The sequence below is a fragment of the Larus michahellis genome, chromosome 6, assembly GCF_964199755.1.
Source record: "Larus michahellis chromosome 6, bLarMic1.1, whole genome shotgun sequence".
Classification (NCBI taxonomy): Eukaryota; Metazoa; Chordata; class Aves; order Charadriiformes; family Laridae; genus Larus; species Larus michahellis.
In genome coordinates this window covers 135871-158543 of record NC_133901.1, presented here as the reverse complement: position 1 = coordinate 158543, position 22673 = coordinate 135871, and the positions used below count along the sequence as shown (strand labels likewise).

The 22673-nt window shown below is 55.0% G+C and overlaps 1 protein-coding gene across 20 annotated transcripts in view; it reads right to left on the bottom strand.

The window, feature by feature from the left end:
• Positions 1-81: 81 nt before the first annotated feature.
• Positions 82-22673, bottom strand: part of DVL3 (dishevelled segment polarity protein 3) — a 35304-nt gene continuing 12712 nt past the window's right edge. The window contains exons 2-17 of one of the 20 annotated variants that reach the window (XM_074591383.1): positions 15461-15530; positions 8837-8958; positions 8323-8429; positions 7578-7713; positions 7215-7308; positions 6743-6812; positions 6309-6448; positions 6035-6111; positions 5493-5605; positions 5131-5181; positions 4932-5009; positions 3890-4021; positions 3470-3637; positions 2639-2851; positions 1976-2374; positions 82-1514 (exon numbers count right to left, since the gene is read on the bottom strand). In XM_074591383.1, the coding sequence (XP_074447484.1) occupies positions 1483-1514; positions 1976-2374; positions 2639-2851; positions 3470-3637; positions 3890-4021; positions 4932-5009; positions 5131-5181; positions 5493-5605; positions 6035-6111; positions 6309-6448; positions 6743-6812; positions 7215-7308; positions 7578-7713; positions 8323-8429; positions 8837-8958; positions 15461-15530 (2002 nt within the window). In that variant the 3' untranslated portion in view covers positions 82-1482. Of the gene's footprint in view, positions 1518-1757; positions 2375-2638; positions 2852-3469; positions 3638-3889; positions 4022-4859; positions 5010-5130; positions 5182-5492; positions 5606-6034; positions 6112-6308; positions 6449-6742; positions 6813-7214; positions 7309-7577; positions 7714-8322; positions 8430-8836; positions 8959-15042; positions 15182-15460; positions 15531-22673 lie in introns of those variants that run through there. The other 19 variants (XM_074591377.1, XM_074591388.1, XM_074591382.1 and 16 more) reach the window with 19 other exon arrangements.

Here is a 22673-nt window from a genome sequence, read left to right as displayed (position 1 = left end):
CTGCAGAGCGAAGGGCAGGAGGGCAGAAAAGGAGGCCGAAAAAAATAAATACATAAAAAAAAACCCAACACAAGGCAGGAGTCCAATAAAACTATGTTTATAAATAAAAACAAGGAGATTGGTTTTGTTTTTATAAAACCCAGCGGGCAGGGTAGGGCAAGGGCATGAGCGGTGGCTGGGGAGGCGGCTGGGTGCCACCGTGGGGCAGGGGGGAGATTGGGGACAGGCAGCAGCCGAGACAGGGGCCGGGAGGCTGGCAGAGCGCGGGCAGGGGGAGGAGAGGCATCAGGGAGTCACGGGGAGATGAACCCATGGCAGAGGGGCTGCAGGGGCAACACAGACCCCCGAGAGGCAAAACGCATTTAATCTCCAGCGTATAAAAACTGCAAACACAACAGACGAAAGGTGGCGACGCTTGCAGAGAAAGCCACGGCGACCCAGCACCGAGGGTCGAGCGTGTCTGTACTGTACCGTGCTTGGCCCCGGGTACGGGGAAGGGGCTGCCCCCAGCCCGAGGCACGTCCCGAGGTACCCAGACAAGAAAGGAAAAAGGGCCGGGAGCGCCAGAGCAAATGGTCTCAACTGTCCTGACACCTCTGCAGGCTCCCAGCCCAGAGGCCGCAGTCCAGGCTGAAGCCACCCTCCCTGGGGAGCTCCTGCTGACACCGTTCCCAGCCCAGAGGGAGCAGGACTGTCCCAGCTCCGTCCCAGCGCCTCATCCCTCCCAGCAGCCCGGCCGGCCACGCTTGGCGCTGGGCAGAGGGGGAGGCAGACTCGGGCCCCTCATAGGACCTTTCCCCAAAGAGCGCAAGTGAACCATTTGTGTCCCTCTAATGCCATCCAGGCCCTTGAAGACGTCACATTGCTGCGCAGCCGCACAAGGGAGAAGGCCACAGCTGCCACCCAGCCCCAGGCACGGGACAGCCCCTACAAACGGGACGGGCAGCAGAAGGGCAAAGTGTCGCAAGCAGAAGGGCAAAGAGCAGGACAGAGGGAGCGGAACTCTGCCCTTAAATCCCCCCCGAGTACCCCAGGGCAGGGCCCCGAGTAGCACAAGACTGTGCAGGCACCCTCCGCCGCTCCGGGCTGAACACAGAGGGACAGCCCCAGCCCCGGGACTGGCGGCCCAGGCAAGGGGAAGGAGGGTTCTGCCATGGGGCAGTGCCAGGCTTGCACCTGGCCCAATGTGTGGGCAAGAGACAGGAGGCAAGAGGGAAGTGGCAGCATCTCTCCACTCCCCGGAGGCACTGAAGCCCTGGAACATTCATGCATTAGCCAAAAGGCAACTACAACGGGATTTAAAACGCATATATAAGGCTGGTCCCTGCTCCCCTCTCGGGGCTGCGGGAAGGGCAGGGAGTCTTCCGCAAGGGGGAGGAAAGAAGCCATCTTCAGCGCCATGTGTGCCCAGCGCCCTTGGAGCTCCGTGTCCTCCTGTCGGGCCACGCCACGCTCCAGCTCTCCCCCCTACGGGCGGCAGGCTCAGAGAAAGTCAAACACCCCGTAATTCTTTGCTGCTTGATAGAAGAAACACAAAAGGGTGAAAAGAAAGAAGAGATGTTTAGGGTGGAAGGACCAAGCAGCAGCAACACACGGGCAAGCAGCACAGGGCGCTGGGACGGATGCGGATTAATGGGGTTAGAGAGGACGGCAGGAGGGAATTACCATCGGCAATACACAAGTCTGGTGGCGGGATGGGCTGGCAGCACCCAGCAGGTCTGCCAGGCCCGTCCACCCCGCTCGAGGAGGGATTAGAATCAAGGTTTAGTTCCATTTATTATTTTTTTTCCCTTTTTTTTTTTCTTTTCATTATCAAGACCAAAAAAAAAACAAAACAAAAAAACAAAACCCAAAAAACAAGGGGTGAAGCCAGGCCTGGTCCTAGGAGACAAACGACAGGGATGGAGGGGGGAAAGGAAGGGGCGGCAGACAGACAGGGGACGGGCGCTTCACATTACATCCACAAAGAACTCACTGGGGTTGCCCATGGCCATTCGGAAGGACTGTCTACTGGCCGTCAGTTCGGGGGGCACAGAGGCCAGGTCACGGCCCGGCGGCGCCCCAGGGGGGCCCATGGCTGAAGGCGGTGGAGGCATCAGCAACATGGGGGGGCTGAAGAGAGGGGGGAGGCCGGGCGGCCCATACGACTGCTGGCTGTGGTGGCTGCGGATGCTGTGAGCCAGGGAGTGCTGGCTGCGCTGGCTGTGCTGGCTGGCCGGCACCGAGCGCTCGCTGGCCGCGCGCTCGCGCCGCATGCTGCTCCTCGTGGTGTGGTCCGACTCACTCCCGCTGCCGCCTGACTTGGACTCCCCGGTCTTCTCTCTCTCCTTCCTCCTCTCGCTGCCGCTGCGATTGGAACCGCTGCTCCGGCTCCCTGCGAAGCACACAAGGCAGGGTTAGGTGACAGCTCGGACAAGCCAGGAAGAAAGGATGCTCCTCTAGCCACGAGGGGACTACAGCACGCTGCAGCATAGCCACCTGCCAGCACAGCCCGTGCTCTCAGTCTCCTTTCAACAGTCCCACAACCCTTCCGAGATGGCTTTTGCTCTGGTTTCCCACACAGCCTTTTCCTGCTGCTTCCCTGTGCTGAACAGGGCATCTGCCCACCTGCAGGCGTATTTTAGTCCTTTTCACTCACCTTCGCTGTGCTGGCTGCCTGCACTGCCCCCTCCGTAGCTGTAGCCCGGGTCAGGGAAGCCGGGGTGGGGGTTGTATGGATGAGGCGGTGGATACTGATATGGGAAAGCCATAGGCCAGGGTGCAGCTCCTGGGTGGGGGAGTGGAGCCAAAGTGTCCTGATCGGAGGCGCCGCTGGAACCATCGTGATCGTGGAGAGACAGATTAGCCATGTCTGCAAGAAAGCAGAGAAGAGGAGTTAATCCAAGCAGAAAGACAACCACGTGTGATGAAGCAGCTCCCCATCCACGCTTGCTGATGGACAAGGATGGGGTACACAAGGAGATGCAAGAAGTTGGCACTCCCCCTGATAGTCAATGCAGCCATTTGTGCTTCCTGGATGGATAATAGCCAGGCTGTGCAAGTCAGAGCTACCACTCTAATACAGTGACCAGCTTGGTGGGAAAGGACCACATCAGAGTTAAGTCCACCCTACCAATTACTTCCCCCATCCCTCTTATTTGAGCAGAATCCAGTTGTCTGACCACCACTCCTTTGCCAGCTTTTGAAGTTCAAAGCCTGGACACAAAGTCAGTGAAGACTAAGACTCTGCTATGGCTGCCCAAGAGAAAAGATCACATAGTAGGCAACAACGTCATCTTCCAACTTCACCACCCCAGCAGCACGACAAGGGAGCTGGGATATTCTTCCTCACTCTCTAACAGGGTCTTTAGAACAAGAAGCCCAGCCTGATGGCAGTGGCAGTAGATGTGTCCCCACAGTGTTAGCAAGGCTCTGCAGGACCTCAACCCCACCTCCATTCTCTCCCTCCCACCCACGCCAAGTGCCATACTTCCACAGAGGTCCCCGAAGATGTAATAACATTGCTCCGAGAAGGTGATCTTGTTCACGGTGTGTCGGATGTAGCCAGCCTTCAGCAGATTGCTGGCATATTTGCGGGACTCACGACGGTCTGTAAAGCCCTCCACATGGTGATAGAGCCAATCCACAACATCTGAACCTGCCACCAAACACCAGAGTTAAATACAGCAACACAGAGGAAGAGAGCAGCCCTTGAGGCAGTGGGGTGCACTGGAGCCAAGACAAAGTGGGCCAAAAGGTGACAAGGGACTGCACAGCCAAAGGTTCAATTTGCGACTCTGGCCTGGCCAACAGTTTACAATGACAGAGATGCTCCCGTGGGCATCTGCTTGGAAAACAGGCCGCCCATTCCCCACTCCCTGCCACTGCTGCAGGCAGCACGGTCTCTTACCAATGAAGGCATTGGGGATGGTGATCTTCAGCCACATGCGGTCACGCACCTCCAGGCCTGACTCTGGTGAGGCCATGGCTTTGACAATGGTGGCCATGTCGCTGTGGATGGACAGGTGAAAGTCATCGAGGCCTGTGGTGTGGACGAAGGGAAGGGAGGCAGAGATGAGAGGGGACAGAAAAGACAACAGCGCTACATGGAAGCATCACACACAGGAGGAATGGGCCAGGGAACAATACATCGCAGACAGTCTTGGGGCCCACGCTGTGTAACCCCCCTGCCAGCCTTCCGATGTTATCCTTCCCGTGTCAGCTGTTTCACCTTGTGCAAAACCCAGGCTAGAGTCTCCTTCCTTCCAACCTGTCCCAAGCAGCTGAGATCCAAAAGTTGCCAAGTGAGCCCACACAGCCCAGCAAGGGAATTCTCTGCTCCTCACAAACTTACAACGAACTCCTGGCCTTTTGCCCCCGCTCTCTAGACCCTTGCTTCAGGGCTCTGTATACTGCCATCACCCAAAACCCTCAGAAAGCAACCAGAAGAGCCCTGTGCTCAGCAGGACCCTGCCCCACTGTGAGGCTCTTTGCTCCCAGTTGCCTCCATCCTGCCCTATCTGCCGTCTGGGAGGGAAACTGCTCCAGGGACAAGCCGACTCCCTCTGCTCCGGCACTCTCAGCTGGTAACCCCTGACTGCTCTGAGCCTTTCCTCTGCACCTGCCACAGCTCCTGGGTTGCACCCGGGCTCTTTAACTCCCCTTACGTAAAAGGCTAGAAAAGGTGGTATTAATTCACCCAGCCAAAACTCCCACTGATCCAAGCGCTTGCCTGGTGAGAGCTGCCTCCTCCTTAGTCCCCTGGCAGGGCAGATCTTGCCCATCCCAGCAGCTCCCAGGCAGATGTATTGCTCCCTTTATAGCACAGTGAAGGCGAGGAAGCCGTGCAGCGGGTGGAGCACGGAGGCACAAGGACTTACGTTCGGTCTCTGGGATGGAGCTGGTGATGGAGGAGCTGGTGGAAGTGATTGTGCTCATGGATGGACTCATACCGTACGCTGGGTAGGTGCCAGTCATCGCTGCCGTGTGAGACACCCAGGCTGCCGGGTCAATGGGCCGGATGGGCTCACCTGCAGTGAAGAAAGAGTCAGTCAGCAGCTATAAGAAATTATCCCCTCATCAAATCAACCTCTAGGGAGGGACAGGGACTCAGCGCAGCCCATTCCATCCCCAGTATCTGCCGGGACTCACCCGGATCGGAGCATGGAGAGTCTGGCCCAGCCCAGATCCGCTGGGGAGCAACTGGGAGAGAAAGAAGAGAGGGAGGGTCAGCAGGAGAGGTGCAGAGGGAGAGATCCCCCTATGGCTCAAGGGGGGGTTTCTCTTTCCTCTGGCGCCCCGAGCAAGTGACCCCCCTGCCCCAGTGAAACGCGTCCCCAGCGTGATGTGGGAAGGAGGGCTGGGCTTATGGGCATTTTGGTCTGGGAATAGGACATAGCAGCCTCCTAAGAGGAGAGCTGAAACCCCATCAAACCCCAATTCAGTGCCACATGGAGTCACACACACAGGGGAAGAACAAGACAACAAGTAAGTGCTTAAGGCAGGGCTCTCACATGAGCTGGGCACCAGCGTTAAGGGTGGGTCAGCTATCCACTTACTCCTGGGTAACGAGAAGCAGCCCCGCGGGCTGGGGTCCCAGCACTTGGCCACTGTCAGGGTGATGGGCCTGCAACAGAAAGGCGAGAGTTAGAACAAGAGCCCAGTGGCGCAAACCCCTGCACAGCGGGTGGATGCTGGGTGCTATCTCTCTCCTGCAAGACAGTGAGAAGCTGCCCGTCAAGTGCCCTCGTTCCCTTCTAGCTCTGGATTTCCTTAGTGGCATGGACAAAATTATGTGACCCTGCTGAGGGTTGCTGATGACCCTAATGACACAGCAACCCCACAAAAAGGGGGCACAGGCCCCAGTTCACCACCATTCTATTGGCTGCAATTCTTGCTTCAGGCATGAAACCCCAGGAATCAAAGCAACATCAAAAACATCAGTTCTGAGCTTCTGCAGAGCCACGAGCAGAGGTGGCTGGAAGACACGACTCACACACCTCAAGCACACACCGTATGGCTGCCCATGGGGGTAAGGAACGACCTGAGAACTTACCCCGGCTTGTGCACAATCTCCCTCAGCACCCGCACAGCATCATCGTTGCTCATGTTCTCGAAGTTGATGTCATTTACCTGCAAACAACGCAAAGAGGTGAGTTCCAGAGATGTGACCAGAGGCCGAGCTCCCCACTCAGCTCAGCAGTGACTCAGCTTCCCTCAACCAAGCGCAGCTTCCTGGGTTTAGCCTGCCAAAGCGCGCAGGGAGGCTTCTGGGTCTTTTCTTACTGCTTTCCCAGGCCCAAAGATGGAGATATGTGGGCGCGAAGTACCTGCAAAAGCATGTCTCCTGGCTCAATCCTGCCGTCAGCTGCCACAGCACCACCCTTCATGATGGAGCCAATGTAAATGCCTCCATCCCCACGCTCATTGCTCTGTCCCACAATAGAAATGCCCAGGAAGTTGTATTTCTCTGCAGGGATGGAAAGAGAAAGAAGTAAAACACCACGAAATAGCAGGCACAAGCAGCCCTAACCTCAGACAAACCACGTGCTAACAATGGTTGCTTGCACCACTGTCCCAGAGGGATGTCCTGGGACACAGAGAAACTCTTGAGAGACCAGTGCTTCAAGACAAGCAGGAGACTACAGAATCCATCTCCTCACTCCTCCCCATGTGTGTTGTCCTTGCCCCCTCCCCAGTTCCCTCTCCGCCACCCAGTCTCGCTCTGGAAGGACTGTAGGCTCCACGCACACCTCCCACTCACCCATGTTCAGTGTGACTGTGATGATGTTCAGGGACATGGTGGAGTCTGTGATGCTGCTGAAGGACGATGACTGCAACATAAGTGAAACATGAGATGTCCTCCTGTGCCTCAGTAACATTCCCAGCCTCAGCTCCCACCACTTGTGCTCCCTGTGGCACCACAGCCACAACCCACAACTCCAGCCTTACGCTGGGAGCTTTGCGGAGCCGCAGGGCATCAGACACAGTCCTTATGACCTCTCCACAGCCAGGACAAGGTCTGTGGTCCCAGCTCTTGAGGCTGCATTGGCTTGGGAACGGTTTACAGCACTTTATGAAGTCTCAGCGTTTGAATACCACCCGTCCCCAGCTGCGCCCACAGCAAACACAGACAAATCCCTGATCAGCCCTGCCGCACTGAGTGGAGAGATCCACCAGGCAGCGCACCTTGCCCTGCCTTGCCCCCCCCCGCCAGACACCCAGCCCCTGGGTACCCGCTCAATGCGTGGAGCCTTCTGTTTCCGCCGGCGTCGCTTGTGCCTCCTCATTAGACGGGAAGCACTGCTTTGCTCTGTCGAACTGCTAAACCTAGAGGCGAAAAACAGAGTCAGCTCTTCTGCTGCCAGGGTGGTGGCTCTGGCAGCAAGAGAGCCACAAAAATGGCACAGGGAATAAAGGATTGCAGGGGCAGAACATGTACGTGGGGGACAGACAATAGCAGAGGGGGCTGCTGGGTGAGACTTGAGACAGAGGCACGTCTGAGCAAGGACACTGGAGCCTGGGATTACTGTGCCCTGCAAAGGTATCTCTCTGTGCTGAGAGGCAGGGGGAAGCCTCCAGGACCTAAGCTCTCTTACCTGCTGGTGGAGTCGTCTTCATCTGAATCGAAGAAGCTGGTGGTCTCCAGCTCACTGCTCATGAGTGTGGAGGAGCTCTCATACCCGCCCAGGTCTCGGCGTCGCTCTCCCTTCACTGTCCCATTCACCCTGGGTGCTATGAAAAGACAAGACTCAACGTGCTTGAGACAGGCCACAAGGAAACAACCCCTTCCCCTACGCAAGGCTCACAGCAACCTTCTCAGCATGAATCTGGCCAGCAGACAATCCCATTGAGAGCCAGCTGGCTCTGAGTCCACCCTGGGATCAGATCCACCTTCCGTGGGATGCCTTTTCTATCACTACAGGATGGGGAAGAGGCTGATGGGCCACTAGGAAAAATGCTGCTAAACTTGTGGACGACTTGCGGCTGGTTCCTTGGCAGAGCAAGGAGCAGCACGGAGTGGCAAGGCCACAGCACACTGCTTTTCAACTAAGGAGGACTGAGGCATTGCTGCCTCCTGCTCTCGAGGCTTCTACAGGAGACATTTCCTTTGCCCCAAAGGTTTCAACACCAAGGTCTGATGCAACACAGGTGTTACCTCCTGCCTCCAATATGAGGCTATGGCCTCAGATCACTGAACATAGCCCATAGCCCTCAGATCCCAGCCCTTCTAAGCTGGGAAGGTTCTGCAGAGCAGAGAGAGCCGCCCCATGTCTGCAGCTGGTGTCCCCACCATGCCACAGCGATGCCCTGCGGAGCTCCTGCCATGTTACTAACACTCACCATGCTCAGGCCCATCTTTCCGACGAGGTCGTTCCCTTTGTGACGACACCACCGAGTCCGTCTCTGTCTCATTGTCCAAGTTTTCCCGACTCCCCCCAGTGTTAGGGCTGCGATGAGATAAAAAGAGCAAATATGTCCAACAGGAAACAACTTAAGCAGGCTCTCTCTACCTCTGTGCTGGCCAGCACGAGCCTCCAGCCAGCAGCAGTCTCCCTCCTGAGAGACAGGAGCAGAGACGGTGGGGAACAACCACAGCACATCTGTGAGTGCAGGGCAAGGGACTGCGAGGAGCTGTGCCAGCTCTTTGCCAACTTCCCTGCACTACTTTCAGCATGCCCTTGCTTGTTGAATGATGCAGCTCCACTTCGGATCAGCTCCCAGCCCCATCCTCCTCCCCTCTAGCTGGCTGTGATCCCTGCCAATTTGGGTAAGAGTGCCCCAGCCCCTAGTCTGGATTTACAGCAAAGTTGCTGTGGGTCCCTCCAAAACCAGGTCAGGTGTCCAGATAACTTACTGGAAAGAGGGGGGCCTGGAGTCTCCGATTCCTCCCGTGCGCTCCATGGAGGGTGGCAGCTCTGTTTGGTTATCGGCACAGACCGAGCCAGCATCCGAATGGGAACCCTCTGCAGAGACCAGCTGGAGGGACGAGACGGAGAATGAAATGGATGAGGCACTGGGACAACATTTACAAGAGTAGCCAAATGAGATAGCCAGAAGCCTGCCTGGCCCAGGATCTCATCTCTGACGGTGGACAAGAGCAGATGCCCAGGAGTGGGTATGGAACAGGCCAAGCATGGTGCAACATTCCCCCTCAACGCCTTCCCAGATGCTGGCTATCTGTGGCTCAGGAATTCCTGATCCAGTGGTGAAGTCAGGGTGGCCAACAGCCCTGCTTGGAGACTGACATCGTCCTGTAGCAAGCAGTGGATTTCCCTAGCTCTTCTTACATTGGAAGAGGCAGCCACCAGTCATTCCTTTTCTTGATTTTACCAGTCTCCACAGCTCTGCCTCCAAGCTGTGAGACCCAGCAGGACTTTCACCTTCCCAGCCCACAAGAGCTGGGGGCAACCGAGCTCAGGGCTGACGGTGGCTTCAAAACAGGCTCCAACATGCTCTTTTTCTGGCTTCCATGCATACTTTGCAAACTTTCAGTTTGTGCCTGGATAATTGGCTTGGGCACAACCTCCAGCCAACCTCTGGGAGGCTCAACACTTTCCCTAGCACGGAAATTAAAGAAAGGGTCAAATCCCAGGGACTCTCTACACCAGCCATGCTTTGGGGCAGTCCAGATCTGCGCCTCTGCCTCTAAGATAAACCACCCATTTCAGGGCTTGGGGAATGAGGTGAAGCCTCTCCCAGGAGGAATGGGCTCACTAGTGGGATGAAACAGAGGATTGCTCAAATGAGCTCAATGGAAAGTGGTTTCCCCAACACGGCTCCACATCCAGGTTTGCACTCTCCCCACTTTCAAGCTGCACTGAGCAGGGCTAATCTCAATAGGGCCGGGAAGGAAAGCAACAAAGAGCCCTTTCCTTGCAAGAGACATTCAGGAATCCCCAGAGCAGAGGTGACAAGGCCCAGAAAGGAGCTCCTGCCCCTGGCCAGGGACAGGATAGAGTTCAGGATCACGGGCAGTATTCACAAAACAACAAGAAGTAAAATTGCAACCTTGGACTTCAGGAGGGCTAACTTTAACCTCTTCAACAAACTGCCTGGAGAGATCCCATGGGCTAGGGCTCTGGAAGGCAGGGGGGCTCAAGAGAGCTGGCTGGTAATCAAACACCACTTTCTCCAAGCTCAGGATCGGTGCATCCCTAAGAGCAAGAAATCAGGCAAGGGACGCAGCAGACCTGCATGGTTGAGCAGGGAGCTTCTGAAAAAGCTCAAGTGGAAGAAGGGACTGACCACTTGGGAAGATTACAAGAATGCTGCCAGAGTGTGCAGGGACGAAACGAGAAAAGCCAAGGCCTCCTTGGAATTAAACCTGGCAAGGGATGTCAAGCTCAACAGGAAGGGTTTCTTCAAGTATATTGGAGGCAAAAGGAAAACTAGAGAAGTTGTGGGCCTGCTGTTGAATGAGACAGCAGCCATGGTGATGGAGGATGCGGAGTTACTGAATGCCTTCTTTGCTTCCGTCTTTACTGCTCAGCCCAACCGTCAGAAATCCCAGACTTTGGAGAAAGTAACAAGGAAAGTCTGGACAGAGGAAGACTTCCCCTTGGTTGAGAAAGATCAAGTGAGAGATCAATTAAGTCAATTGGATATCCACAAATCCATGGGTCCTGATGGGATGCACCCGAGAGTGCTGAGGGAGCTGGCAGAAGTCATTGCCAGGCTGCTCTCCATCATCTTTGAAAGGTCCTGGAGAACAGGTGAGGTGCCTGAGGACTGTAGGAAAGCCAATGTCACTCCAGTCTTCAAAAAAGGCAAGAAGGAGGAGCCGGGGAACTACAGGCTGGTCAGCCTCACCTCCATCCCTGGAAAGATGATGGAACAGCTCATTCTGGGTGTCATCTCAAAGCACGTGGAGGAAAAGAAAGCTATCAGAAGTACTCGACGTGGATTCACCAAGGGGAAATCATGTCTGACTAATCTGATAGCCTTCTATGATGGCATGACTGGATGGACAGATGAGGGGAGGGCAGTGGATGTTGTCTGCCTTGACTTCAGCAAGGCATTTGACACGGTCTCCCACAGCATCCTCACAGGGAAGCTTAGGAAGTATGGATTAGAGACTGGACAGTGGGGTGGATAGAAAACTGGCTGAAAGACAGAGCTCAGAGGGCCGTGATCAGGGGCACAGAGTCTAGTTGGAGGTCAGTGAGGAGTGGTGTTCCACAGGGGTCAGTACTGGGTCCAGTCCTCTTCAATATATTCATCAATGACCTGGATGAAGGGACAGGGTGCACCCTCAGCAAGTTCGCTGATGACACAAAGCTGGGGGGGGTGGTTGACACAGCAGAAGGCTGTGCCACCATCCAGAGAGACCTGGAGAGGCTGGAGAGTTGGGCAGAGAGAAACCTTATGAAATTCAATAAGGGCAAATGTAGGGTGCTGCACCTGGGGAGGAATAACCCCCCGCACCAGGACAAGTTAGGGCTGACCTGCTGGAGCACAGCTGTGTGAAAAGAGACCTGAGAGTCCTGGGGGACAATGGGATGACCACGAGCCAGGGACAGGCCCTTGGGGCCAAGAAGGCCAATGGCATCCTTGGGTGCATCAAGAAGAGCGTGGCCAGCAGGTGGAGGGAGGTCATCCTCCCCCTCTACTCTGCCCTGGTGAGGCCGCATCTGGAGTACTGTGTCCAGTTCTGGGCTCCCTGGTTCAAGAGGGACAGGGAACTGCTGGAAAAGGTGCAGCAGAGGGCTACAAAGATGATTAGGGGACTGGAACACCTCTCTTATGAGGAAAGGCTGAGGGATTTGGGTCTCTTCAGTCTGGAAAAAAATGACTGAGGGGGAATCTTATCAACGCTTATAAATACTTAAAGGGGGGGTGTCAGGAGGATGGGGCCAGGATCTTCTCAGTGGTGCCCAGTGACAGGACAAGAAGTAACAGGCACAAACTTGACCACAGGAAGTTCTACCTAAACCTGAGGAGGAACTTCTTTACTTTGAGAATGGCAGAGCCCTGGCACAGGCTGCCCAGAGAGATGGTGGAGTCTCCGTCTCTGGGGACATTCCAAACCCGCCTGGACGCGTTCCTGTGCCACCTGCTCTGGGTGCCCTGCTCTGGCAGGGGGGTTAGACGAGATGATCTCCAGCAGCCCCTTCCAACCCTACCATTCTGTGATTCTGTGAGAATAGAGCAGATGAGCAAGGGAAGATCAATTTCCATCTTTAAGGACCTTCCAATGTGCTTCTCACATCTGCTCACACCTGTCCCCTGCACGGCACAAATAAGGGGTTGGCTCTCTCCCCGTGTCAGGGAGGATCTGTGGGGCCTTGATCTGCCCCAGACAAACAGGCTGTGGGTCAGCCTGGAGCCAGCCCAGGGAGGTGAGAGGACAGGACAGGACCTGTGCGCTTGAACCAAGCCATCAGCCATCACAGGAGAGGCCTGATCGAACAGAGGTGAGGGATGCCCCCTGACCCCTGCCCTGGGTGAGGACAGAAGGATCATGAAACACGGGCTGGAAATGAGCTGACAGCTGCTGCCCAAACCGTAATGCCCAGCGTAAAGGCAGAGGCAGCTCAGCTGCTTGCTGGCGAGGAGACCGCATCTGCATGGAGGCAGGAGCAGATGCCCGTTTACACAGGTCTTGAGCGCTTCCCAGCATCACTGATGAAACACAGAGCTGTGCCCTGCCCACCTTTGAGAACGGGGGAAACCTTGATAGAGGGGATGATGGACCCCACAGATCATCATCAGGGCAGGGTGTCCTGGGTTGAGCGACAGAAATAATTTCTTTTTTGGTAATTTTACTTGTCAGTAAGGTCTCTTCCAATGCTTAGGAAAACTGCATTTTAGAAGATTCTAGTGTCTGAATTTGCGAAAATATTTACTTTGCAGCCAACTATGATATGCAGGTTTCAAGGTCTCAGTGTTTTCAAGCTCACCAAGGTGTGGGGACAAGAAGGAGCGAGACCCGGGCACTTGACCTAAGCTGCCAACAGGGTTATTTTATACCATGAACATCGCATTCAATATAAATTAGACAGTTTGCTGTGAAGTTCTCTCTCTTATCACAGCTCCGATCCCGAGAACTCCTTGCCCTGAAGCCAGAGCTCCGAGCCCTTCCCTTCCTCCCGAAGCTTCAGCACTCACCGTGTCCCACATTTGCTGTCCCTGCGGCGAGTGCACGGCTTCTGCTGATAGAATGGGCTGGGAATAGTCCTTGTATATTTTATATTGGCATTGGGATCAATACTGGTTCTTTAGTCTTATTAGTGTTAACTATTTTGTTTTATTCTATTAAACCTATTTATATTTCAACCCTTGGGTTTCCCTGTTTTTCCTAATTCCCCTTCCCAGGTGGGGAGGGGTCAGCAGGTGATAGAATAATTGTCTAAATGACAATAAATTGCCATGGGTTCTTCACAACACAGGGGGAAAGAGGTCTGCTGCCAGGGAGGCACTGGGAACAGAGACAGGGATGCAGCCAGGGCAAGGAAGAGAGAGCAGCCCCGGAAAAGCCAGAGCCAAGGCAGCAGACAGGGCAGAAAGCACCCTGGGGTGTCAAAAGCTGCAGAGCCCGTCCCACAAGCCCCAGGACAAGCCCAACGGCTCCTGCCCTCACAACCGTCTAACCAGCTCGTCTCGCACTTGGCTCAGCTTCCGCTCTGCTCCCCACACCTTCCCAGTGACTCGTCTTCCCAGGACACATCCCACTCCCCAAGGGCCACATCCCTGCTCTAGCAGCCACTGCCTGGGAGCACGGGGGAGGTGAGATGCTGGAAGAGGCCAGCATCACCATACAACGCTCCATGCTCTAAGATATCAAGGCAAGACCAGGCAAATAGACCTGGTCAGAGGGAACTGGCTGCAGGCAGCTGTCAAACAGCAGTGAGGAGGAGAGGAGAGGGGGTGTTCCTGAGAAGGGGGACTGATGCTGCTTTCTTCTAACACTCCAGGGGCTGGGATTTCCTCCAGGGAAGGTTTTGATAACCACCCTGCACTTTTCCTGCCTCTTGCACTTGTCAGGAAATATTAACTTGGATCCAAGCCCCCATCTTTCCCTCTAGCTAAAATTAGTACCAAGTTCCTAAAATAGCCTCATCCCAGCCTGTCTGGCAGAAGCAGCAAAACAAGTGCCCCCCCACCCACCCCAGCCCCCAAACCACCCACACACAAGGAAGACTCTCATGATGGAGAGAAAAAGAGATCATCAGCTCTGCATAAAGGTCTCCGAGACTGCCGTCACCTTTGTGCACAAGAGCTGGTAATGGTGCTAACTCCAGGCACATGTTCCCCACAGGGAGCCAGAGCAGCAGCGGGGTGCCCTGGTCAGATCAGATGGAGCTGCACCAGATCCATGTCACACACTGAGCAACTTGAGAAAGCCCCTGCAAGGAAAGCCAGCAACTGCGTGGATGCGTGGGCCACAAGGAAAAGCATGCCAGGTGAAGGAAAAGGAAAAAAAAAAAAAAGGGGGGGGGGACAATGGCAAGTGTTCGGCGCTTCTGGGACTCCCCACAAAGCAGGTGAAAAGAAAAGGCAGCTGGAAAGGGATGGGCGGGAAGATGTCTCCGGCAGACACGGTGGCCGGACAGGCTGTTTTCCAAAGGGCCGGGTAACCGCTAGAGGGAGGGCAGCCAGCACTGGCCCTTTGTGTGGGAGCCCCGTGCCTGCGGGCAGGACCCCTGCCTGCGCCCACTCCCCAGCCAGCACCCGGCAGCACCTGCCGCCCCCCAGACAGCCACCTGACGGACCCCCAGCCAAGGCCTCGCCATTTGGCACAGGGATAGAAGCACCACTAGGTCTGACCTAGCCTTATTTGCTGAGGATTTTCACTGTTTAGGGGCTATTTGGTGGCCTCTGGAAAAAGGCACTTGGGTCTCGGTTCTGCTCCTGGTGTAGATCCACACACCCCCATCAGCACAAACTGCAGCTCAGCAGGGGAAAAAGGGATGGCTAGTTATGGAGACAGAATACCCTTCTCCCCCCCAGAAAAAAAGAGGGTCCCCTTGGGGAAAGAGGGAGGCATGCAGGAAGGGGACAGCGCATGTGCATGGCACGGCACAGAGGGAGAAGCTTGTCCTGCAGCTGCCCAGGCAGTACCTTCAGTCTTCAGGGCAGCCAAATCCAGTCCGCTTCACCAGCACTAAAGTCACTTAAGCCCTTTGCGCCAGTCACCGCAGCAGGACTTTCCTTGGAAAGCTGACCCTGCCATAGGGGCACATGGGTTACGCTGAGGACAGGCTGGGACCACCACCTCTGCCCGGCTTCAGCGACCGTGAGCTCTCCACAAAGGCATCCCACACCGTCCCTGGCATAGGGGACCCAGCACCACGCAGCCCCCACTCCAGCCGAGGGACCGGACGGAGCGTGGTGATCCAGCTCAACAGCTTCATCAGCAGTCAGCACTTCGACAGCAGGGAGCAGTCCCTGTGCCTTACTTGGCACTATGGAACCCAGCGGTGGCTTTCAGAGAGGGCAGAAACAGGCAGCGAGATACCGCAGCAAGGGGCTTGCTTACCCACGACACCACCCGGCCATTGAAGCAGGGAAGCTTGGCATTGTCATCTGAGATTTCTTCTTTCACCACCCTGCAGAGGGGAGAGGAGGCAGTCAGAGATGGGTCTGGGATTTCAGAGGGAAAGGAGACTTTCCCAGGCGGGCGTTTGTACCCAGCACCAGGCAGCCCAGGCTCGGGGACAGGGCAGGGAGAGGATGGGCAGCTCCCCGTGCCCACAGTCACGACAGGGCTGGAGGGGGGAAGACAAGGGCAGAACAAGTTCTCCTGTGGGCACCAGCTGTTTTGCGCCCGGATTCACATTTTAATCAGTTCCCAAAAAAAATTCAGATGTGTATTTCCATCAGTTTGCTTATTTCTTAAGAAATTCACCAGTTCGCTTATTTCTAAAGAAATACATAATTTAAACCTCTTCATAATGATCTGAAAGAATCACAATCTATGCCAGAGATTTCTAATAGATGAAAGTGAAATACATTAAACTTGCTGCCTCCCAAATGTTACTGTTGATTTTTAATTACGTACATAATATTTCAACATCACTTCAAGCTTTATAGTTGTGCCACGATGTCATGTTCCTGCATTACACAGCTACATTATTATCAGTCTTCAAACCGGAGGGAGCACTGATAATTTTTTTTTCCCCCAACATTAAAAACATCAGTTTTCTTTGGGAAGAAAATGTATTCTTTCTATTTTAAATATCACCGGGCACCTAAATACTCTTTCCACAACAATGTCACAATCAAAACAATTTGTAAATTCACCAGATTCAATTAATACCATCTTTGATAAATCAAATTTAATGGCAAAATAGGCTTTAACAAGCTCATTTTCTTTTCTACTCAATGACAACATTTTACGTGCTCTCATTTAGTACAAAGACATCTCACAACTAGTTTGTGATACTAATTTCCCCTTCCAAGCTATCTCTAAGGGAGCCTGACACATATTGTGCTTTAAAAAATAACATAGCAACTAAACAGTGAATAAATTATGTTTGGGGGGAAAAGGAATCCAACAGAAAAAGAACAAAAGAACGAATGTGAAGCCAAGGGAATTATCTATTAAAAGAAGCTTGTAAGTAACTAAGCACACAGAGGTGTGATCCCATCAATAGCTCCGAAGGGTCCCCAGGCCAGTCCCCAGCTGATGGAGGATGGAAGCGGGTGCGAGCGTGGGGCGCGGAGCTGTGACCCATTGTCCAGACCGCCAGGTAGCCCGGGCACTGCCACGGAGCCGCAGCACACTGGGCCCAGAGAAAGGGCTACCCTGGGGTCCCAGCTGTGCTCGCCGGTGCGCTGACAGCTGCCAAACCACCACAGAGAATAGGACAGCAAGGCTCGCCAGCCCTCGCAAGGCATCAGCAAAAGGCAAACGAGCAGCGCTGCAGGACCAAAGCCCCGGGAGCAGGCTTGTTCCACCCCACCAGCCGTGCGGGTTCCTCCAGCGTCGCGCGCTCAGCAAAGGGCTGTCTCTCGGGGCAAAAGGCAGCACCTTGCCAGGTCTTTGCTGGCAGCTGGCACTCACAGTCCCTGCCCAAACCAGAGAGCCAGCAAAGGGCCTGGACAAACACTACCCATCCCCAGAAGGCGGAGATGAGGAGGTCACGGTTTGAGCAGTCTAATCCACTCCCAGGACGTGCCTTAATTCCTCTTGCACAGATGGAGAAGCAGGAAAAAGCAGGAAAGGAGCAGTGAGGATGGATTAAAACCCTGCTGGCTTCATGTTTCTTCATCATGCTCCGTGCCCGCCTCTGCCCAAATCCGCTGCAGCCCAGGGTAGTGTCAAACACAGGCAGCCTTCCCCAGGACCCATCCCCCTCGGTGCCCACCCCGCTTCCCAGTGCGGGCAAGTTGTTGTCTCCTCACTTGCAAGCACACACACACACGCACCCTGGCCTGGCTGCACCAGCATCCATTCATACTGTCGCCAGCAGCCTGGACTTCATCCAATTCCTAGAGAGAACTTCAGGCAGAGCCAATTTCCAGCACTGTGTGCTGCCTGCTCGGGGACACAGAGCCCTGCCTGTGGGCGACGGGACAGGGTGATATATTCACAGGGTCAAGGTGACCAACCACTAAGCACAAATGAACTATTCCACCGTCAGTGGGGACAGAGGAAACCAACCCCTGGGACCCGCCCTGCCCGCCCTCAGCTGCAATGCCCGATGGAGAACAAGGTCCCTCTGTCCCGGGAGCCGGTCCCTCGTCACTCCGATTACCCTGCTGCTGCCCCAGACGTCCCAGGGGTCAGCCCCCACCCCACCACAGTCTTCTCTCTCCCTCCCCAGCCACTACACTATTTATCACCCAGATGATAGAGCACAATGCGTTATATATTTAGGCTGCACAGAGCAAAAACTGATAGTGCTGGAGCCAGGCACATGCCGAGCAGGGGTATCTGTGCAGTCCTGCTCACGTCTGTCACCCCTTGTGCCCCGCATTCCTCCCAGCCCCGAGCTGCAGCCTTCCTCCCCCCTCACCACACTCCTCACACCAAGGCCACGCGTTCTCCTCAGGAGCCGCCAGCCGAGCAGCCTCTGGGGGAGCTGTGAGCGGTGCCACGTTTCTGCTCGGCGTCTGCGCGGGGAGGGAGCCATGAGATGTGGATGTGCTGGGAGGGAAAACCATCCCCTGGAAGCGTTAGGAAGAGCTGCCAGCTGACGGGGTCTGAGCTCGGGAATCACGAAAGACCAGACCCAGAAGGAGCTCAGGCTCTCTCAGCTCTCTAAAAGCCTTTCCTTTTGGCAGGAGCCAGCCACCACAGCCCAGGGAAGCCATCTACCCGAGTCTGATTTCAAAGGGACTGCTTTTAGTTTACTGTCCACCAGGGCAGCCCGGTTTCATGTTTTCCCGTGTTCAAACTCCTGCTGGGGGCTGGGCACAACATAGCCGAGAATGGCGGCCAGGGAGAGCCCCCTGCTACGGAGGGGCAGCCCGAGCCTTGCCCAGGCGAGCATGGCTCCGGCCCCTCGGCGGACAGTGGCCCAGTGGAACAGGCGCTGGCCAGGGCCCGCACGCTCACAGCCAGGCCTGCGGGCGCCCCACGCTCATCTGCCTTGGATTTTCCAACAAAGAGACCTGCGGGAGGGAGGGAGGAAGGAGGAAGGAGGAGGGAGGAGGATGGAGGAGGAGGGAGGGGGTTACAGGGGAGGCAGCCGAGTGGGCGGATGATTCAGCCGCCATCCCCAGCGACACGGGGCCAAGCCGGGGGCGAGGAGGAGGGGACGGGACAGGGTGTGCGGAGGGGCTGCCATGGCCGACACAAGCTGCACATCTGCTCCACGCAGCCTGGGGAGGGGACGAGCAAGCCCGGCAGCGGGGAGAGAACCCGGCTCCATCCCTGCCCTCCCACCGGTGGACCCTCTCCCCAGGCTCCCAGCTTCCCTCCCGCTCCCAGGCCGGCTGCCTGGAACAAGGACGCACAGCAGGCGAGGGACAGGCGGGCAGACACTGCCTTCGCCAGGGAGCCCCAGCCCGGCTCAGGAAATTAGAGGGTATTTTGTATCACAGAGTCATGTCCTAGGAATGAAGGGAAAGCGGGGAACAAGGAGAGAAAGGAGGCCATAAAACCCAAGGCTCAGAGACCCCGGGCTGCGCAGCTGCCCCGCTCCAGCCTCCCCGCTACCCCCGAGGCTCCAGCTGGGACGGGCTGCAGACACAAGGCAGTTTCGGGAGTTTCTATCTCCAGCCAGCTCTGGTCTCCCCTGAGCAGGATCTGCTAACCACAGCGGGGTCCCAGAGAAGAACGGGGATAGAGTAACACCAGCCGGGGGAAAGGAGAAATCCAAAAGACACTGACAAAGGCTGCGGCAGGGGGATTTGAGCCTCAGATGCAGCTGGAGCTCAGCAGCCATCGCCGCTCGCCTCTGGTGGTCCCGTTCCCCAACTCTTCTATCCAAGGGCTCGCAATGGGGAGGACACAGAGAGAAGCATCCACAGGACACGGCGGTGATCAGAAAAGCTGAATCTGGAGTCGGGGGGGTCAGTACCAAGAAGAGAGGTGAGTGAAGGGGACTCCTCAGGCATGTTAGACAGCTCGGCAACCAGGATGAAAGAGAGTCTTATTAGGGGAGGTGCAAAGATCAAGAAGACAATCGAGCAGCGATGATTTCACACTACCAAGATGAAAAGCTAGTAGAGCAGATGAAAAAAAAGTTAAGATCTTTTCCTTCACTTAGTTCAATTATTGAGAGGAGAGATCTTCACAGAACAGCAACACTTTTTCCATCACCGCAAAGCCCAGAAATTCAATGTTAAACATAATCATCTATTACAACCCTCCCCCAAAAGTGCACAGATTAGGTAGCACCTTAACAGCCCCCACCTCCTACAGCCCACAGAACCATAAAAAAAAAAAAAAACAAACCACAAACACAACAGAAACAAAAACCAGAAACAAAACAAACACCATCAGGAGATGTTTCTACACAATAGCACAAGCTTCAGGGATTTACACACCAGAAAGAAACGTGATCTCATTTTCAAGACCTTTAGTGCACACCCCTTAGGGCAGGGATGTCTTGTCTCCAAATGATTGTATAGATTAATAATGATGTGTAGCAAAAGGAAGCACCTTCATGTGCTACTATCCAAAGCGTGAGCATCTCCTACCTCTAGAGCAAAACGCTGCCCCTTCTGCAAGATCAAATGCTGGAGCCACAGGGATGAGCTCTGCAGCCATCTCACCAGAGAGAAAATTGGACAGGGCAATTCTCCAACAGAGCTGGAATTTCGGATGGGAAATACTCGCCTATGAGACTAAGCCCAGACATGACACGTGTGCTTCCCCTGGGGATATGACTCCCCCAGGGGCTACAGGCCCAACCAAAGAGTACACACGTGTATCGGCGAGACCTTGGGCTTTGCAGACAAATAGCATGGATCAAACAGGATAAGAGGATTTGAGTTGCCTGTCTCCATAAGTGAGGGTATTCTTCGGGTCTTCCTCGCTGTATTTTTACTTCTGGTGTGCAGAGGAGGAGTACACGTGGGGTGCAAACTGTACAGTGCACTGGGGTGAGAAGGGCTCTCTGAGCATAAAGAGAGACCATCACTCTCCCATCTAATTTCCCTCCCGAGCCCCCAGAGAGGGTATTCTCCACTGCTCCTCTGTGCTTTAGCACAGGGCAAAAAGGGACACACAGATTTGTGGGCAGTTTAGGGTGTCAGACCCTCCTCCCCAGAGGAGCTGCTGTGCTCCCATCTGTCCCTGCACCCCATGTGAACGTGAGAGCCCCTGCAGCACTGTCTTCACCTGGGGTCTTTTTTAAGAATCAAGAAGCACAAACCAGCTGTCCTGCTAATACAACAATAAGAGAGCTCTGCATTCGAGCAGGAGAGGCCACCTCTGCTTTCCTAACACACCAAGGGATCTTCACAAGGATTCCTCGGGGAGCAGGTCACCCCATCTCAAGCTACTCCCCCCCCTCTCCTCAGGAGCAGCGACACCGTGCCTATCAGCAAAAGCACAGGAACAGCCTCTTTCATTTTCAGGCTGTAATCTACAGCCTCCCTCAACCGTGCTCACCACTGCTGCCCCACAGCTTGCTGTGCTGTTCCCCCCACAGTCACCCAGGCAGGGGCTGAACAGACATCAAAGATGGCAACTGTTTTCCCCAAGAACCCCTGATCAACACATTTTCGACCACTCCACTGGACAAACATCAGGACAACCACAGCCCCCCTGTCCAGGAGATGCCTGGCTCCAGCTGGACCCATGCTCAGTCCTACAGACATCACTGGGTGGGAGATGACAGAGGACAGGCCTCCTGTTTGTCTAGTCCAAAGACCGGAAAAGGAATGGCATTTAGGAACAAGCCACCCGACCTCGCAGGCCTGCCCAGGAGCAGCACTTATCAAAGCAAAGCTACAGACTTTGATTCCAAAGGGAGCGCAGGAGCCCTGGCGGCCCCTCCCTCCTTGATCTCCGGAGTGACCATCTGGCTGCAGCCCTGTCTCCAAACAAGCCCAACAGGCCTGTCCTCAACCAGAGCAGGAAACTGCACGGGGGCTGCAGGAGGCACCTCCACACTAATTAATCCCGCCCTGCCCAAGCCATACTTCCAACCCCCAGAAGGACATTTAGAGACATCATCAAAGGAAGCATTCTCCAGGCCCCCGAAGGTTCAGTGACACTTTCAGTCTCTTTGAATTGGAAATCAGGACAAACGGGAACTCCCAGCATAAGCCCAGCCAGGATCTTCACCCCGGTATCTCAGTTTCAGCTCCTCAACAACTCTAAGAGCTTGCATGGCCCAACACAAGGATACAAGCGCAAGGACTCATCATACGAAAGATCTGAGGTTAAACATCTGCAGAAATGACCCTCAGGGAACCAAGACATCCACAGACATAGCAGTGACCAAAAGCTGGTCTTGTATTCAAGGTGGGATAGGAAACAGGCCCAAAGACGTTTCAGCTGAACGGATACATGCATGTGAGACAGGGTAAAATCCTGACGCAGTTGCTATGGTTTGTATTAATGTTGAGAGACTGCAAATAAACCAGAGGAGGCTCGGTTTGCTGTGACACTCAGCTCCGTCTGGGTACAGATGGTGGGAAGAACCCACAGCGCAGAGCTCCAATACAGCAGCTCCTGACAACGGAGAGAAAGGGACTGTGCAGAGAGGTGGAACAAGGGTTTACCCAGCTACTGCAGGTAGCAAAACATAAAGGGCACAACAACATCTTACCAAGAACTTCATGGAAGAGGTGTCCGGGACTCAGAATTGCATGCAATTCTCCACAGAAGTCACCCACCCCTCTCTAAGTTGGCTAGAAAAGCAACAGGCTCCCTTGCAGTCAGTGCCCAGGACTTCAGACTGGCTAAGACGACAGGAGGAGCTGTTAAGGGCTCCAAGGACTGCTGGGAGGACATCAGCACAGATGCAAGAGGAGAGGGAGAGGGGCACAACGTCCGGGAAGGCTGCGCATGCACCATGAGGAAGCTAGGACCAGGCCTGCCTTTTCTGGCCCTCAGCTGAGGGACGCCAAGTCAGTCCTGCTTTTTCTTAACAGCAGGCGAGGCTCCTGCCAAGAAATCGCTGCTGCTGTGGAATGTGCTGGGCCAGCAGTACAGCTCATTCCTGGAAAAGCATCAACTCAGCGGGAGAGCAAGGAGAGGAGAAAGGGGGAAAACGGGAAGAGGGGGAGGGTGGGAAACAAAGTCTGAAAGCTTGGACTTCCACACCTGGGCAAGCAGGGGAGCTGCC